Source organism: Salarias fasciatus, chromosome 16 (assembly GCF_902148845.1).
Source record: "Salarias fasciatus chromosome 16, fSalaFa1.1, whole genome shotgun sequence".
NCBI lineage: Eukaryota > Metazoa > Chordata > Actinopteri > Blenniiformes > Blenniidae > Salarias > Salarias fasciatus.
This window is the reverse complement of record NC_043760.1, coordinates 14,367,564-14,387,081: the sequence shown is the minus strand read 5'-3', so window position 1 is coordinate 14,387,081 and position 19,518 is coordinate 14,367,564. Positions and strand designations below refer to the sequence as shown.

Below are 19,518 nucleotides of genomic sequence, written 5' to 3'. Positions count from 1 at the left end.
GAGTCCTCAGGAGAAACAACCTGGACAGGGAGCTGCTGCTAGCCTTCTACCGCTCGTCCATTCAGAGCCTGCTGAGCTACTGCATCTCCACCTGGTACGGGACCTGCACCGAGGTGGACAGAGTGAGGCTTTAGAGGACAGTCAAGGCAGCACAGCGAATCGTCGGCTGCCCTCTCCCCTCCCTGATGGACATCTACTCCAGCCGGTGCCTCAGCAGAGCTCGCAACATCATCAAGGACAGATCACATCCCCTGCCCTCTGGCAGGCGCTACAGGTGCATTAAAGCTAAGACTAATAGAGTGAAAAACAGCTTTTTCCCGAGAGCCATCACCACCCTGAACTCGGCTTTACAACTACTCTGGTCACAAGAGTAAATGCAAATGTGCAATATTGATGCCACTGCGGTTGCTGCTACTTTTTTATATACTTATTTAGACTTTTACTTCAACTTATTACTTGCACTGAAGGAGGTCTTCAATTTCATTGTACACTTGTATAATTACAATAAAGGCTATTCTTCTTCAACAGACACAGATCTCTTCATACTCACAGATTAGTGAGCATGAAGAGTCCTGAGTTAGCATGTAGTGTAACTCATATAAGGTTTGAGAGACTACTGGTGTCTGGAATCTGCTTTCAGAGCTCAGGAGGTGAAAATACTTAACCTCACAAATACAGAGTAGGAAAAGTGCATAATGTTTTTAGAAAGCCGGATGGTGGAGTGAATGACATTGAGGTGGTGTCAGACTCTCTGGAGTGCCAGGTGACCCCATTGTTCCAGTCTCAGAGGACAGACCACAAAGCAGTGCTGTTAAGGTACAGGAGGAAGCTGCCGGGGTTCGACATTTACCACATCAATCTGTATCTTACCAAAAAGAACCTGCACATCACCGGGAAAGTCTAAATTCTGAGGAAATAATGAAATTTCACTGTTTCAGGAGGGGAAGGCCAGTTTGAACAGGTGTGTTTTTAGATAGAATTTGAAATGTCGGGACCTTGTGTGGAGCGAGTCCTTCAGATGATGCAAGCAAGCAGACAACTTTCGGATGAATGGGTGAACAGAGGTGGTTTCAGAGAGAGGGGTTAAAAGTCAGGGTGATGTTGTTGATGTGGGAGGTAAAGGTAAGAGTGCTGTCACGCAGCTGATAGCACGCGGACTCTTGATCTACTGCAGCGCTGTCAATGTTTAATGAAAAACTGTCAGATTCATGGAGTGTTTATTTGGTACCAGTGAGAAGAATTTGTTTTATATCTGTTGAGTTTGAGAAAGTTACGAGTGAGTGAGAGGAAGTAATGCAGTAAGATTGGAGGACAGGTAGAACTGAATGTCATCCATTGACTGTCTTTCTCTCTCTTGTCGGGACTTCAGCATTGATTTATTGAGTTCATATACTCACCAACAGAATAATTTATTGACGCTGTATGGTGTTTGATCCTTTATCTGAAAAATATCCAGACACAGCAGGATCACTTTTGATTGTGCAACATTAATAATATCTTTACTAATCTTGCCGATAACAACACAACAAAGTACATTGTCTGTGTCAAAAGTTATCATTTCCAAGTTTTTATTGTACAGGACATTGGACACATCGATAGAAGTGCAAGGACAGAGGGGACAATAAAATTTTAAGAGGAAACTCTACTGGATTATGAAACGTTCGATCAAATCTGAAAACATTGAAGACACAAATCCCAAGAAATGAACAGAGTGGCACACAGCCGGTACAGAAGATGTTCATTATAACGTGAATGGTGCAGAAAGAAAATTATATAGTTAATATCTTGATGATAAACTGTCCATTTTGAAACAGCATGACAATTGTTAACTTATGAGGGTATTTAATTATATTAATAGCTTTTTCAAATGTATTTTTACATTATCCGAACCTGAACTGGTACCTTCACTCTCCCAGTGTAACATCTTCTGTAAATATTGTTCCTTGATTTGGAACAAAAAGGTTCTTACTGAGAACTTTACACAATTTTCCAGATCTTTTTAGAGGTAACTTTTAATTTGCTCTGGAGATTTGGATACATTCCCATGAAGATACAACCCCACACATCTTAATGTTGGTCTTAAGTAATTCAGGGTTATTTTTGTTTATTTTTTTAAGGCACTTGCAATCTATACCCTGCTGTAGATGCAACTCATACTTTTATTTCACTCAGAAATGCTAGTTATAGAGCAAGCAACTGAGTATATCACTTTATCCCCTTATCATATTTTATGCAGGGTTGGGCGATGTGCCGGTGACAATCCCAGCCAATTGTGGGTAAAGGCATCTGAGACAGTCTCACACACTCACAGGCAATTTCACCAATTCATGCATTTTTCTTCAGACTGTGAAAAAGCCACACAGATGAGTCTGGTCAGCATTTCAACCCATCAACTTCTCATTGTGACTGAGACAGTACCACTGAGACAGTTAAGCATGCACTCATTAGAAATTCCCACCACAGAGGCGAGAGGGCCTGCCACTGCTCTGCTGTGTGAGATTTAATAGTAACTGTAGCCTTGAAGATAATTGACTTGCGCCCTCCAGAGGTCATTCAGCAACATTGACTGACATTTTGAAGCTATATATTCATCCATCCAACAATCTCTCTGTCCATGCCATTCTAAACAGAATTACAAAGGGGGAGCGACGAGGCAGAGTACAAGTTTTTTTTTTATTATTCCTCATAATAGGGGTGATGATTACATCGACAACATGACATACACATGACCAATCCGTATTAAATATTTAAATATTTCATATGTCACATTTTGAGTTTCGAACAACACATAAAAAAGTTAGATACTGCATACAGTACTCAGTTGAATATGATCATAATTCAGTGAGCAGAATACAAGAAATGCTGGGGCAGTTTAATACAATTGTGTATCTTTTCTTCACATTTTCTCCATCTTCATCTCAGAGCTCATTTTCCTCGCTTTCTTTTTAGTTTTCATGACCATATAAACAGCAAAAATAATGCTGAGTACGGCTACAAGCAGAAACGCAAAGAGGACATAAAGTCCCACTTCAGCGTCTTCAGGCAAAAGCTGCAAACCCAAAAAGTCCACTTTGTTCACGGTGGTCTCGGGCGGGTCTGCACCTGTAGCAAAAGGGTGAGAAAAGGAAAAAACATTGAGAATGTCAGTAATTGTACCAAAAAATTAAGTGACTGTATTCTTTAAGAATATGAGAACATATTATTATGATTAATATTATTGTTATTATTATTATTGTCACCAGTACCAGTGCCAGACTTCAAACACGCATGGGGTCCTTTATCTGGATCTGGGAAACCGTTGCACATGATGATGGAGGTATAACGCGCTGCTGATGCCTTGGGAATTCTTGGAAGGTTGGGGTCGGAGCGATTTACATAGAAAAGTCCGAAACGCTCACTGTAGCCAGAAGCCCACTCGAAGTTGTCCATTAGTGACCAGGCGGTGTATCCTCTCACATCAACTCCATCCAGACGAATAGCTGAAAAAAGCAACAACAAAAAAAAAAAAAAAAAAAAAATTGTTAGAGTTTTCTAGCCTACCTTAAGAAGATGTATGACCATCTCAGATTTCATAAATTTCTGATACTACTCTATTATTACATTTATGGGATGCAAAATATATAATGCCATAAAGCTATCTTAAATCTGTCTGCTTTGTTCCCACTGATCTTGGTACCTTTCAAAGCTTCATCAATGTAGTGCTCATAGAAGTATATTCTGTGAGCGTCATTTAAGTCCACTTCTCCTGCTTCTGAGATCCCATTTTCGGTGACATAGACGGGTGGGTTTCCGTAATTATCCTTTATGAATTTGAGGAGTCTCCTGAATGCAAATGGTGTGATCTTCAGCCAGGAAGAGCCAGAATCGATCCAGGAACGATCAGGAATAAAGGCAACTGACCTGTGTATTTGATCAGAGGTTAGTCAGCATCAGTGATCATGTAACGTTCAGTTTAATATTTTCATATCCCATTCAAGTGCCTTTCCTTTTAATATAGATGTTTATATGTTAGGTACTCCTAAAGCAAGGCAAAGTGCCTTTTTGATCAACTGATTCGATTTCTGTCTGCAATCCACTTCCAAGTTACCATCTGAAAGTCTTGTTTTCATTTCAACTTACCGATCACCTTCATAAGTCTGCTGATCGAGTGGTTGCTCAATATGAAATCCAAGAACTCCTGTGTAAAAGTTAAAGCCAAAGTAATCATGAGTCCCATTGATCCTTGCGATTTCTTCAGGGGTGAATTCTGGGAGCCTGCATAAGAAGAAAGAAAAGCACATTTTTCAAACTTTTTCTGAAACTTCTTGCATACAAGCCATTACGTTCTGATCAATGCGATTCAGATCGGGTTTAATATAATTATTGATCACGTGCTTTGAAAGTGTTGCATATTTCGAACATCAATACAACCCACAGCTCTGTAACACAATGTCTCACATCATGCAGTCCTTTTTGATTGACTCTCAGATGTATTCTTATTTTTCACTTGCGATAATATGGGTCCATTTACAAAAAAAAAAAAATCATAACTGCTCCAGTGCTTTTACTTGAAACGATCTGATGGGTCTTTAACATACAGTATGCAATGGCAATGCAGCTGTTGAGTTTATAATTTCCCTTCAATTTGGAGGGTTATCTGCCTCACCAAGGAAGGTGCAAACTGAAAAAAAAGTTCATCCTATATCATTGAAATGATCTGTGGGAGTATCAGTGGAATAAAATTGGGCTTTTTGATTGATTGAACTACAATAATATGGTCTGAATCTCAAGTCATTACCATGCATGCAATAGTACTGATCACAGTTTTACCGTGATTTTGGGAGTCCTGCAGCAAGGCTTCTTTCACGAACAACTTTTTTCATCAGCTCAGGATAATCACCTCTGAAGATGGGATGGGCAAACCAACCAATGAAGAACTGTGGAATGGTGAGGATTAGTGTAAAATATCTTTATGACAATGAATGTGCTGAAAAGTCTACCAAGGAAACCAGATGAATTTCTGGTAGATGAAATATCATCCATTTGGTAAGCAGTTAAAAAAAAAAAAACAGCAACATTTCATAACTTCATTTCTCTACCTGCATGTAGCGTTCTTGTGCAACCCAGTCCTCGTGCTTGTATGGGTTTCTTGGGTCTGCCCACTCTGAATTGATTGTAATGGAGATGATGCCATTCTGTGTTGCTCGATACTTGTCATTATAAACATGCCAAGCCTCGGCATGGGACCTGATCAGGTTGTGAGCAGTAATATACTGGTTGCCAACGAGACCTGGAACATTTCAAAGAACATTAGTTCCAGACAAAATTCATGAATGTTTCAAGATGTTCAAGGCGGCATTTGATGTTAAGGAAGCTGTTACCTGGAGCAAAAGCGCCAACTCCATAGCCAAGGTAGGCCACAATCCAGGCTTCATTGTGAGTGATCCAGAACTTCACTTTGGGCCCAAGTCGTTCGAATATAAGATCAGCATATTCTTTGAAGCGCTGGACAATGGTGTCATTCTCCCAGCCTCCATCTTTCTGCAGAGCCAGAGGAAGGTCCCAGTGATACAAGGTAACCTGAAAAATGAAATAAAGTGTCAGTACCATTGATTATATTTCAAAGCAATATGTGTTTTAATGCTCACAGTTCTGTTGGTCTACACATAAAAAGACCCACTGTTGCATCATGAGGCCACCTTAGCATTCACGTAAGCATTTTATTAAAATAACCACGTGAAATTTAAAATGCAATTTCTTACTTTTTGTAGTTTTTGTTTGTTTGAGGTCACATGTATGACCGGCTCTACTCTTATTGGTGTGGTCTGATATTCCATCATTAACCCCACCCAATTATCCAGACAAAAACAAATTAAGTTTTTGGAACGGATCGCACGCTGATGATCAGATTTCAAGTAAAAATTGAAACCAATCATCAATGTAATGTGCTTTTGGAAGGTCAGGTTGAATGTTTCTGATGGAGGTTTAGTTCATAATCTAGATAACTTTGGATAATGAACTAAACTTGTCTGTGTTCATATTCCTATGAAATCACAAGACAATGTGTTTGGAGTTCATAAACCCAACAAGTTTGTCTCAGGTCGTCCCTCCAGGCATTTTGATTCATGCCAAGTCTTACACAAGTTTATCCAGATACTACACGTTGCAGCCATTGTCAGTTTTAAAAAGTAAAAGGCTTTTAGTAATCCAGACAATATCACTGTTTACCTGTGGTTCAATGTTCTCTGCAAGCAAGGCATCGAGTAATCTATGATAGTAGTTCAGTCCAGCTTCATTGATGTTATTGATAGTACCATCAGGCAAGACTCTGGACCAGGAGATAGAAAATCGATAGGACGTGACTTTCAGTCTCTTAAGTACTTCCACATCCTCCGTGATCTTGTTGTAGCTATTACAGCCGATGTCCCCAGTGTCACTGTTGTGCACTTTGGAAGGAGTATGGGAAAACTCATCCCAAATACTTAGTCCTTTTCCATCAGCTCTCCAGCCTCCTTCAATCTAAAATCACAATAACAATAAATTAAGGAATCATTTCCAGAAAATCTGTTGAAAATGATGTGCAATGATGGCCTACCTGATAAGCAGAGCTGGAAGTGCTCCAGCGAAAACCTTCAGGAAAGTGTCCATAAAGAAACTTGTCATCCTCTGGAATTGGGAAGCCATTGTCCTTAACGATCTGGGAGTAATAATGTGCCGAGCGCTTTGGTGTCCTTGGCCGGTTTGGGTTTGTAAAATCAACATGGTGCAGGCCATATGCAAATAGATATCCTCTGGTCCACTCAAAGGAATCCATGAGTGATGTTGCCATGTATCCTTTCACATTCACTCCATCCAGATTCTGAGCTATATGATAAATGACAGGATAGAAATGATCACTGAGCTATAACAATGCCACGTATATCGTCAAACTTAACTTATTTGTCAAAACGAATAACCTAGCACAGTATGGTAACTGATACATACTGGCATCACCAAAACTGACTAAAAGCTAGACTTTTCACAACATCACAAACAATTAAATCTTACAAAAAACAAACCTCAAAACTGATGTGCACACTCACCCTTTAAAGCCTCGTCAATATAAGTTTTGTACAAAAAGATTCTGTCTGTGTCGTCAAATGTGGTCCACCTATCTGAAGTAACTCCATTCTCAGTAATGTAAATCTCTGGATTTCCATATTCCTCTTTGATCCAGTTGAGAAGTCTTCTCAAGCCATGAGACACAGCTCTCTGGTTTTCGATAGGCGTGGTTGGTTGATCAAACATTTCGGACAGTGTAAAGTCATAGTCATTCTCCATGGATGGGGGGTTAATTGCAGTTATTGCATGGCCTGCTATTCTTGAGGTATAATGATTTGTACAAAACATGTCGGCAGTTCCCTTGATGAAGTTCTTATCTTCTTCACTGAAGGAGGGTAATCTTGACTCTGAAAGTTCTTGGAGTTCACTTTTGTTTCCAACTTGCCACTTCAGTGCATCAGGATAGTCACCATTCTTGAAAATGGGGTGAGCAAACCAACCTAATTGGAATTGCATTGCACGGTCAGCAGCATATATCTCACGGGGATTATTAGCGTCAGCAGGCTCGATCCAATCAGCATTTAGAGCAATGGAGACTTTGCCAAATTGGGAACCACGATACTTATCATCATATGTGTGGTAAGCTGTAGCGTGAGCTTTAATCAGGTTGTGTCCAACTTGGTATGGTGCTGTTCCTGGATTTCTAATCCTTGGAGGATACTGTCCAATTCCATATCCTAACCAAGCAATTGTGTAAGGCTGCTGGAAAGTTATCCAAAATTTCACTCTGTCACCAAACGTGGCAAAACAGAAGTCAGCATAGTCATTAAAAATATCAATCATTTCAGGATTTTCCCAGCCATTCAGCTCAGTTTGCAAAGCAGTAGGGAGGTCATAATGATAAAGTGTTACTATAGGGGAGATATTTGCTTCTACAAGGCTGTTAATGAGATTGTTGTAGTAGTCAACCCCTTTCTGGTTCAGGGAGGAAAGCCTTCCATTAGGAAAGATCCTGGACCAGGAAATAGAAAATCTGTATGAGTTTACCCTCAGACCTCGCAGCATGTAAACATCTTCTTTAAATCTGTTGTAACTATCACAGGCAACTTGTCCATTGGCATCCTCAGGGACACCGCTGCCACCTGTACTAGTTAAGGTATCCCAGACACTGGGCCCTTTCCCATCAGCATTCCAGCCACCTTCAATCTGGTAAGCTGAAGAAGAAACTCCCCAGCTGAAGTCATCTGGGAAAGTACCAAAGTGATACAACTTTCTCTCCAAAACAGTTTGACCTGAGAACTTTCTCCAAACATCTTTGGCGCTGGATGGGACGGTGGACGGTGGCAGTGGTCCTACTTTCTTTGACTTCAGCTTTTTCTCTTGTGAACTATGAAAGACTGTGTTTTGTGGAGCAAAACCATTTTTCTCAATGACCTCTGAGTAAAAGTAGGCAGATTGTTTTGGGGTCCTGGGTCTGTCAGGCAGATCGAAGTTGACATAATGCAGACCAAAACGTTCGCTATAGCCTTGTGGACCTTCAAAGCCATCCAGAAGTGACTGTACAGTAAATCTCTGCACGTCTACACTGTCCTGTTTGACAGCTGTTGGAAAAAGAAATGGAGATTTTTAGCCACAATATTGTGTAAATAGATGTTTGAAATTAATGAATTTTTATTCTCAACATACCTTTCAAAGCCTCATTGATGTAGCTCCTTAAGTACTGTATTCTGCTTTGATCATTGATGACATCCCCAGTGTACTCTGTTGGCATCCCATTCCCAGTTATATAGATTGGTACTTTCCTAGTTTGTAAGTACACTGTTGAAATGTAGTTTAGAAGCCTTCTCAGGCCAAAAGGCACAGAGCTCCCTGAGGGGTGCACAGCTGATCTGAAGTTACCCACCCCCTCAGGACCTGCGACGCAGCCACCATCAACATGTGTGATTACCCGGGAGGTGTAATGGTTCAGTCCAAAAAAGTCAGCCGTGCCACGGATTCTAGTAATTTCTGCAGGAGTGAATGTTGGTAGTATTGCAGGCACAGAGGATGGACATGCTGCTCTTTTCTCTTCAATTTGAGTTTTCAGAATTGAAGGATAGTCTCCGGCTCCAAATATGGGATGTGCAAACCAGCCCAGCATAAACTCAAGGTAGCGCTCTGCAGCAGCAACATCTTCAGATTTGGAGGGATCTGCTGGTTCTGCCCAGTCAGCGTTTAATGCGATGCCCACTTGACCTTGTTGTGCCGTTCTGTACTTGTCACTGTAGACATGCCAGGCTTCAGCATGGGACTTCAGAATATTGTGAGTGACCTGAAAAAATGCAAAAACAAGTGTAAGTTGAATGGACCTCACCCCCAGTGAAACACCGAGATGTTTATTATGAGTTTTATTATCACCTGATAGGCTGCAGTCACGTAGTCCTTGACACCAGGAGCATGTTCACCGGTGCCATATCCAGCATGGCTCACCACCCAGGGACTACTGAATGTGTTCCAGGTCTTGACCCGGTCCCCAAATTCAGAAAAACAAAAATCTGCGTACTCTTTGAAGGCCTCGACAATGGAAGCGTCAGCCCACCCACCTCTGTCCTGGAGACTCTGGGGCAGATCCCAGTGGTAGAGAGTGACAATAGGTTTGATGCCTGATTCTATGAGAGTGTCAATGAGGCTGTTATAGTAGCGAACCCCATCCTCTGATTGGCTGTCTTTGTGGCCTGAAGGGAAAATGCGGGCCCAGGAGATAGAAAACTGGAAGGTGTTGACTTGAAGACTTCGCAGGAGGTAGACGTCATAAATAACCTTGCGGTAGCTGTCACATGCCAGGTCAGCAGTCTGATTTTCAAAAGCTTGACCTTGATGCCCGAAGCGGTCCCAAATGGTCTCACCCTTTCCTCCCACTGACCATCCTCCTTCAACCTTGAAGGACTCACTGGAAGTGGCCCACTGGAAGCCGTTAGGGAATGAGTCAGTCAGGAAAGCATCTCGATCAGCTGCAGTTTGACCTCTGAACTTGTCCCACACAGTTTGGTAACTGTTTCTGAGGTCACTCATCTTCCTGACGTCTGGAAGACTGTAGGGTGTAATACACAGAATGATATGTGAAAACAAGAACACTTTCTGAACATTTAACCTTCCTAATTTATCACTGAAAATAAACTCTGACTTGACTGTTTATTCAATTTACTCAATGTTCCTCTGCATTCCTTTTTCCCACATAGAAATACTTTGTAGCATGTTTATGTGATTGCAAACACCCTTTATACAATGTTGCAATGTTCTTACAATGTTGTTTGTGAGCCAATCAGCTATAATATCTAATATGAATACGTTTTTTACGTTCACACAGAAGATTTGCTCACATCATACAGATGTCAAAACAGAGCAATCCTTGAAAAAAACTAAAAAAGATTTCCAAACATTTGACTGGGAACCAATTTTTCAAGAAAAACATCGATAATGCCTATGGTACTTTTGAGATTATACTTAAGATGATATACAATTTACAAAGAAATTTACAAGGAAATCTTAATGATACTTAGTGGATAACAGACATTAAAAAAATGCGTGATCAAGAAAAATACTGTATCCAGTATTTAAAGTACAGAACTAAGTAGGCAGAAAATAAGTACAAGAAATATTAAAACTTTAACATTGTGATAATATGTAAGAAGGACTATTGTTATGAAATACTGTGAAAGTATACAAAATAATTTTAAAGGCATTTAGAAAGTACGAAGCAGCATTATTAGAAATGCTAAGCGAAAAACTAAATTTCAAGGTTCCAAACAAGGTTTTCAAACAAATAAACGGAAATCAATTTTAAAAGAAATACAAATAACTGAGTCTTCAGAGTTGCATTATGCATAAGTTGTTATCAGGAGTTGTCAGTGGACAGTGTGCTTATTTCAGTGATTGAGAATTTTTAACATCAGATTGAGCGTAATGCCAAATTGTCTGAGCATGATAACATAGCAGATACAGTTGTGCTTATTTAATTTCTGGTTATGAGAGCAAAAGGATGCAGAGGCACTTGAGGGGTAGGAATAAACAAATTTATTTACTTCTTCCTACTCCTTGCCGTTCACGTCTTATTTTTCATTTTCTTTCCCTTTTATGCATGTTGAAAATGAATTAATCAAATCAAATACAATACCTTTTTAGGGAGTGGTGCATAGCAAAAGTGTCCAACGGCCGCTTTTTGTGTCCATGTACCAGGCTCGTCGAGCTGCTTAAAGCAGCTATCAGAAACACCAAGACGATATTCCCCAACACAGACATGGTGTCTTGGTGTGAATCAGCCCGAGCAGGGCTGGCCTTTTATAGAAGTTGTGTTTACAATCTTGAACTTTCAGTCACACGCGGTTTCATAACTGCCATGGTCAAACTGTTGTGAGACTTTATGATGTGGACAGGAGTTTCTGATATCACACAAAGGTTCAAACTGAAGAGATTTATTATATAAATATCTGTATAGAAGTTAAACATGAGGCTGTGTGGTTCACGTAATCTAGCAATGAATAACCAAATGAAGTTTTAGTCATCCATTAATGATTTAAACATCATGTCTGCAGGCTATGAGAATGATCTGAGTATATTTTAATGGTGTTTTGAGCATCATATAGTAAATTATGACTAATTACTGAGTTTGCAAACATTTTTGACAGTTGTGCCGAAGTGCTCCACCAAGTTGCAATACCGTCACCGAGGCATGTCCTATCAGCTGCAAGAGAGAGCGAGGGCCACAGACATGCATCTATGCAGAGAGAATATGAACTGGATTACATTAGAGATGATAAAGGAGTTCTGAGAGTGAATGCACGTCTTGGTCTCAAGTCTAGTAGTAAAGACATACAACGCAACAATGTTTTCAAGTTAAAAACATATAATTTGTTGCATTTTGGCTGCTGATTTACACAGTAATTTCATTGCAGGTCTCAGAAAACCTTTTAAAATGGCACACTAAGCAAAAGGTGTTCACTAATACTTTTGTGTACAGCTGTTGTTAAAATGTTTCCTTCTGCACATGCAACATTATGAAATGAAAATGTAAAACAGTCATCTCCTTCTAATGGAAAAAGTGTTTGGCATCCAGCACCACAATCACCCCCCGAAGGAGCATCTATGTACTACAAGCCTGATCTGTTGCCCTCCCATGCAACCAAGCCGTCAACAGAGTCGTTCCATTTAACTTGGAGTTGCTATTCGTCAACAATTACACTTACAACAGGTTCTTTTCACCATCTTACAGTTACACCAAAGTCCACAAATAAAGAAAATCTCGAGAAATCAAAAAACTTTCTGATGATCGACATGATACATGCACACTACGTTCCACTAAATTCATCATAAAAGGATCAAATGTCTCATTTTATTGTGTATTTTCCAGTCAGACCTGGAACCTGGAGTGAACAAATGAAGCATGATACATTTTGGAAGAGATTGAACAAACAATGAGAGTAAGATTATGTAAGTGTCTTCTGATCTTTGGGCCCAGTTTATAAGTATTTCAAAGGGTGTAAACATGACGTTTATTGCGAGCAGCTAACAAAATCTGAACCCTTTTATAATCAGTCCAACTCAACACCAGGCCCAGAGCCTGAGAACAAAGCCAACTCACAGGGCACAGGCGGGGCAACCACCGTGACAGCTGTCACTGTATCTGTCCAAAACCTGTGTCCAGGAGGATCTCAGAGAGGGCATCGTTTTACAGAAATCCCCAGATACATTCAGTCACTTGTAGTCCCTGGCATACAATTTTGTCTTTGTTGGCACAACATCTTGACGATCATACCCATCTGGGTATGTCCATCACAGACAGACTGTCAGTCTAATTGCAGCAAGAAGCACAGTACAAGCAGTGCAGCTGTACAATTTCTCAGTGACATTATTGAGGTTTTAAACACTAAAAATCAGCATGCTGCCCTCGTAGTCCACTACTGTAAGGACTTCGGTTCTGTTGATCGTGACATTTTGTCCCACACCGTATGTGACTTACACCTGTCTGACCACTCTCTGGGTTGATTATCTATCCCACTGAAAGCAGGTGGTTCAAGTCAATGGATCATCTCCGGTCCAACTAAATGTTGGTCATGGTTTTCTGTAAGTGTTGACCTCTGGATGCGCATAGTTTAAGCAAAACGTGTTATCATAATGCTTCACTTCATCTTTATGCCCCTGATGGTTGTTTACAGTTATTCTCATACAGTTTCCCTGGCTTTTGAATCAAGTCACAGCTGAATGAGCCCAAACTTGTGTTAAATGCCAAGAAGGCTTGGGCCATGCTGTTCTCTAATAAGAAGAAAGCGTCTTTCATGACAATCTGTATCATGACACCAGAAGGTTGCGCCACTGAGCTTGTAGCCTCTCGCATAGTTTTTCTGATTTTATTAATGAAAACTTCAAGGCTTATTTTGGTCATTTTAGTTTTCAGTTCAGAAATTTGATTTACTCTTTAGAAATATCATGTTTTGGTCGGAAATGGCTTGCACCTGCCACTTCCTCCCTTGTTTTGTTGGACGCTTGTGCTGTTTCATTAATCTGGCAGCACAAGCTGCGAGACACTGTGATTTAAGTGGAAGCACATTAGAAGCACTGAGGAAAGTAGAAGTGGAGCGAGCAGCTAACAGAGTTGCGCCATCAAAACACAAATCCAAACACAACCGAGCACAAGGAACACAGAAACCACAGGGAAACAGACAAACTGGCAAACAAGACACCTAAGAAAAGTCCCAATATATACCTGAGCTACCAGGCGCAGACAATCACTCACTCACACACAGGTGAAACGCATCAGGGCAGAGAACGAGGACAGGAGGAGGGTAAGTCAAGCAGCCTGAGACGAAAGAGACTCAGAAACTCAAAAATAACAAGAAACTAAATGTGAACCATGACACAATCTCTTCATTTATTAGATTCAGCTTTTCACAGAGTCCTCTGATTTATAAATGGATGTTAATGTCTTGGCCATCATTGTATTTCTTATTCCTTGGTCATGTGGATATCATTATCTCTATGCAGATTCTTACACTGATCCATTGGTGGAAGGAGGCCACCATATTCATCCATCGACATGCTGTTCACAACCTCTACTCTTGTTTTGCACCATCAACCTGGAACCAAATCCCAACAAGGCCTGAAACCGTCCCATCAGAGTCCCAACATTTCAGTATGAGATCAGAGAAAACCTGAAGGGCCTTGTTACTGTTGATTATTTTTTTTTAAATGATTGAAAATGTCATACATCCTACCACTGCACTTTCTGATTTATCCTATTTTGGACTATATGTAATGACAAGTAAATTCATGCCAAGTGATTTCACAGGACTTTCTTGAAAATGAAAACTTTACAGATGATCTGTAGAAATGATATCTATGATAAAATAATAGTATTTTCCTCAAAAGAGTAACCCACATGTAGGTTCCAAACAAAGTCAGCACTCTTAATTCATTAACGATTGTAAACTTTAATGTCCCTACATTTATGAGTTTTAATATATTCAAAAATGGTTTTTCCTTTCTAATGCTGAAGTCATATTGCTAAACTGGTTATTTTTCAACACAAGTTCTGGCTGCAGATCCAGTTATCACAGAGTTCAGAGTCTTTCTGACCATATCACAACGCGGTAATAAAACGCCATGGGTCGGAATATTGGAAGATGATATCTTTCTTCATTATGTAAGGATGCACTAAGAGAAAGATGCTTCGTCATCTTCAGTTCATAGGTGTTCATATATTCATATAATTCTTGAAGATGTTCAACATTGACAATATTTTTTCTCCACATCCTACATATACATTTATGTTTGTATGTACGAAAGTGAAATGTTTAAGACTTCCTTTCTCACTAAGCACACTGCTCCTCCACTTCAGAGCCCTCACATTTGAAAGCGCCATAGTTTTAAAATTGTCAAGGATTTAAATAAAAGTGATTCAGTTCATTAGCATGAATCATCATATTACATGTAGTTTAAATTCATCGTTGAATTTAGCTTCAATTTCTTTCTTTTCATCTCAAAAACATGTATATCATGTGTGATTTCATGAGTAAAAAAATTTAGCTGTTGGGTGACTTGCCAGCAGTTGGAATGTGTGTGTGTGTGTGTGTGTGTGTGTGTGTGTGTGTGTGTGTGTGTGTAGAGAGATCTGCAGAATTTGCATTGTCATAATTGGATTTCTTGACACTGCACATTGACTGTTGCTGTCTGTCAGCAGAATTTCCTTTGGAGATAAAAGATTACAGGTACACGAAGCATGGCACAGCATTTGTTTGAATTGTGTTAATCTTTTTCCAAAAGGTCATTACATTGCCATTGCGGACACGTTATATTGTATTGTCGGAAGTTGGAAGTTTGCCCATCCTGATATTCGAAATCACAGTTAATCATTGTACCAACAGTCGGTACCAGCTTCTTGGAGATTTCCTCCAAGGTTACTCTCATTAAATTTCATTGCTTATCACTTATGTTCCATGTTCCACACAGATAATATTGATCACATGGATCAATAATTCTAATAGCTTAAATAATTCCATTCAATTTTTTTTAACCTTTGTCCATCTGATCTGACATTTGTACGACCATTCAAGCAACATCGCAATACTATCGCTCTGCTACCACGTTTTTCAAGACCAAAACGATTACAGCTAAGTTGTAAAATGCAATATCATAAACCTTTGCAATACAATAATCATAAAAGCTGTGATTCGTTAAGTCTTATCAAAGGCTATCAAATGTTTTTTCCCCACTGTGGGCTGCTCAATTTCACCAAAGCTAATCATTTATAGTGGATTACAAGGAGGGACACGCTTTTATAATCTGTCAGTTCATGTTATCTAAAATAAATAACTTTTTTTTAAAGATAATCTGTAAACTACTTTATAAAGGTTAACATGGTTGCTTGTCTGGAAAGCCGGCCAGACAGCTGCTGTAACTTTGCATTGAAGTGATCAAACTCTGTGAAAAGGAGAGGAAGTTCAACATTTAGGGCTCTAATTTGACGGCGCAACTTTGCGATGATCAGCGGCGGAGACAGCGCATTCCTATTTTCGACAGGCGCAGAAGAGGGTGTCTGGCAGGTCCGCTGCACTTGCGCCGAGATGGGCGTGGCGGCGCACCAGGGGGAGGGATCGACAGAATCAGCTGGGCGCAGTGAGAGTTCAGTGCAGAAGGTGTGAGCAGGCTGGGGAGGAGGATCTGATGACACTGACAGCTTGTCAGTGTCATGAAAGATACACAGAATCACTCATGAAGCACATAATTGTTTTTATTATCTTCTTTAGCACTAGAACAGCCAAAATGCTCTGACAGACCGTTTGGGTTTTTGGAATTCAAATAAATCTGTGAAAAATAATTTCCCTGTCCTCTAATTCTTTGACTTTTCCTAAATATGTGTCTTGTATGTTTTTCTGAAGCAAATAAGGTCCTAACAATGACACAAATAATATTACAAAGCATTTATACCTCCAAAGGCCAACAGTGGTCTCACAGACTGCTGATAAAAAAAGACGCACTTCACGGGGCTTTTTTTTTCTTCTGCTATTGATTTGTTTTGGTTCATGCGCGCATCTGAACAGGGAGCTAGCTCTGACAGCAGACAATCAGACAGACGGCCAAAAATATCAAGCAAATCCCAAAAGAAAGACAATAAAAACAGGCATAAATAAGAGATATAAGGTGGAAGAAGCTTTAGCAATGATACAGGAGGTCAGTGAGGGGGAATTGGATGGCGGAGACGTGTCGGACATCAGCGATCTTGACTGGAGTGAAGAGGAGGAATGTTCTGAATCAGAGTCAGAACAGGCACGTGCCAAACAGTGAAACAAATTTAATCCTGCTGCCCCAAAAATGCCCGATCGACCTCCAGCTGCTGTACAGTCCAGCGTAGAACCTGCAGCGGCGCATGAAGCGCTCACGCGTCACCTCCAGGTAGAGAATTACTGTAGGCTGCTGTCAGTTTACAACTAAATAATTATAACATAAAATGGTGTAAAAAAAACAACTAATGTATTAAAATTAAAAACAACAGTGAACACTGTAGTTGACAGCAGGAGCACTGCAGCGTCTCCAGAGGTGCCAATTACAGATTCAGGTAAAATATTATATTCTCCATCACAGTACAGCAAACCATGTATTTTTCGTTTCCAAAAATTAATTTTAGAACGAACATATTTTCTAAATAAAAACCTTTGTCCTGTCAAGCCTGTAGTCCCAGAATCAAATGAGCAGAGGACGGGACGGTGTGGGAAGTTGTCCGTCCTGGTGCGCAGCCGGGGAGACTTATTTTACTAATTTTAATATGCTTTTGATTATTATTGACGGTTAATAATACAACTTTTTTATGTGTGTTGGTGTGTGTGTGCGTGTTTATCAGGGACATAAGTGCGCGGAGTGTCAGTGAGAGGTGACGCTGCGCAAATGCGCACTGTAAAAAGTTCAATAAATTTTGAAACCTGATTTGAGGCATTGATAAAGCAGACATGAGGCATTAAAAGGTTTGCTGATCCTCTTGACTTAATATTTTGTTTATTTATCTTATTTTCGCGCTAGGTTTCGACCGCTGTCAATCTTCCACAGGCAAAGAACCAACAAAAAAAAAACACACAAAAAAAAAGAGAAAGAAAGAAAGAAAAGACAAAAGAAAAACAAACCACACGCGAAAATGGTTTCATGTGGGTCAATGTACAATTCGGCCGGGCCCAGAGCAGGATACGCTGTCTCTACAGAGCTGTGACACCAACTCTGTCATCATGAATGAGTCGAAAATGAGGGACTCTCCGCTTTGCGTCGCCTCATTCATGCATGAACAGTCTCTATTTTGTGATGGAAGATCTCTCAGGTCATTTTGAACCGGCTTAAAGAAAATCCTTCATATGGAGAATCGGTCCGTTTGTCACTAGCTGACCAACACACTCCACGCAATGACAGCGGCTTCATTCAGTTGATTGATCTGATTAAAAAAGATAAAATGAACATATTGCAGGCGCGGAAACTATGTGGATCCCGCACGGCTGTATATGCATGCAGGTGAATCATCATTTCTACCTGTGATTTTGAGGAGGAAACCCACACGATGTCAGAAGTTATTTCACACCATCGGACCAAAACACGGTTCGGACAGTCTTGGGAGGGCTCTTAGAGTGTTTTATTGATCTTGCATCTTGTCACGACGCATTTGCTACAGCCATGCACCTGTCAGTTTGCCTTGTCTTTCTTTGTGAATAAATAGTGCCGTGCGTAAAAGCGCGCACTGTATGTAAAGACCTCGGCGGAGCCGATCGGCGCTCTGAAAGAAGTATTAGCCTGTAAATGTGTCTGCATTGTTATTTCATTTGTCTGGTTCCCCAAGCTCTTCAAGAGATTATTTATTTTAAAATACCTTCATATACATTGTTGCTTCACTATGGTTTAGTATTGAGGCCAGGAAATAAAATGTATTTCATCATGTTAATGAAGCAGTGTCCTTTGCTGCAGTGCATTTGAAAAAAAGGAGAGGTGTTCATTTGATTGGTCAAATTACTCTCAGCTGGGTTAAACCCACTTTCTCTCCTCCCTCTTGTGCCACCTGCGCCAGTGGGCGGGATGGAGGCGTGACTGCGCCTGGTTCACGAAATTAGGACAATTTTCTGGACACGCCCCGTTGACTTTATCCGCCGACGGCGCACCTTGCGCTCCGCTGACAGCGGGCGGATTCGGCGCAGTCTGCGAAGTTAGAGCCCTTAGTGTTAAAAGTCCGTCCAGCCTGTTACCTCTGTGTCATCCCTGTAGGAACAATCGCACCACAGTGCTCTACGTTGAAATTATGTTCAATTTACAGTGATTTACATAACTAGAGTAGAGGCTAAACAGAATCCAGAACAGGACTTAAAGCTTTTGGGTCAACATCTCTATAAAGTAACTTTCATCCTCAGAATCCTCAAGTTATTATTAGCATATTATGAAATAAGAAAACATTTAGGTTTTATTACTAAATTACAAAAACAAGATCCTTATAAGTCTTTTGCTAATTTTACACCATTTTCTTTGGTTGGGGTCGATCAGCTTTTGCTGTGTAATGCACACTGGTCTGTTCAAGCAAAGTAATAGGACATCCAATGACAAAAAAAAAACAAAAAAACAAATACGTCAATAAATAAGCGTTCTTATTTTTACCAAGTTCTAAGAGGTTTTTTTTCTCTTTGTAATTATGTTTAACAATTTGTACACTTCACAAAAAACTGAAAGTGGTTGAAAGTCCAGTGAGTATAGTTATATTTCCTCATTTTCACATTATAGTGTTTGTAGTTAGTATAGTATAGAATAGTATAATGATTTAGCAATTCTTTTATGAACTTTTTTACTTAGACAAAGCCCATACTGTGAAAAAAAAAAAAAAAAAAAAAAAAAGAGGAGTCACTGGCAAATTTTCAATTGTCTTTTTGGAGAAATATGATTCCAGATGGAGCAGAGACAGCAAGGTACTCTCTGGATCACTGTGATCCTGACAATGACAGAAGACAGAAA

General features: G+C 40.1%; 1 protein-coding gene across 1 annotated transcript in view; it reads right to left on the bottom strand.

The window, feature by feature from the left end:
• The window catches only part of LOC115403416 (uncharacterized), a 31,372-nt gene extending 21,301 nt beyond the window's left edge, over positions 1-10,071 (bottom strand). Inside the window, 12 exon segments of the mRNA XM_030112298.1 lie at positions 2,990-3,096; positions 3,240-3,479; positions 3,677-3,900; positions 4,120-4,254; positions 4,810-4,916; positions 5,079-5,269; positions 5,361-5,559; positions 6,208-6,498; positions 6,575-6,843; positions 7,062-8,621; positions 8,707-9,331; positions 9,418-10,071. Coding sequence (XP_029968158.1) covers positions 2,990-3,096; positions 3,240-3,479; positions 3,677-3,900; positions 4,120-4,254; positions 4,810-4,916; positions 5,079-5,269; positions 5,361-5,559; positions 6,208-6,498; positions 6,575-6,843; positions 7,062-8,621; positions 8,707-9,331; positions 9,418-10,071 — 4,602 coding nt within the window.
• Between the last annotated feature and the right edge of the window lie 9,447 nt (positions 10,072-19,518).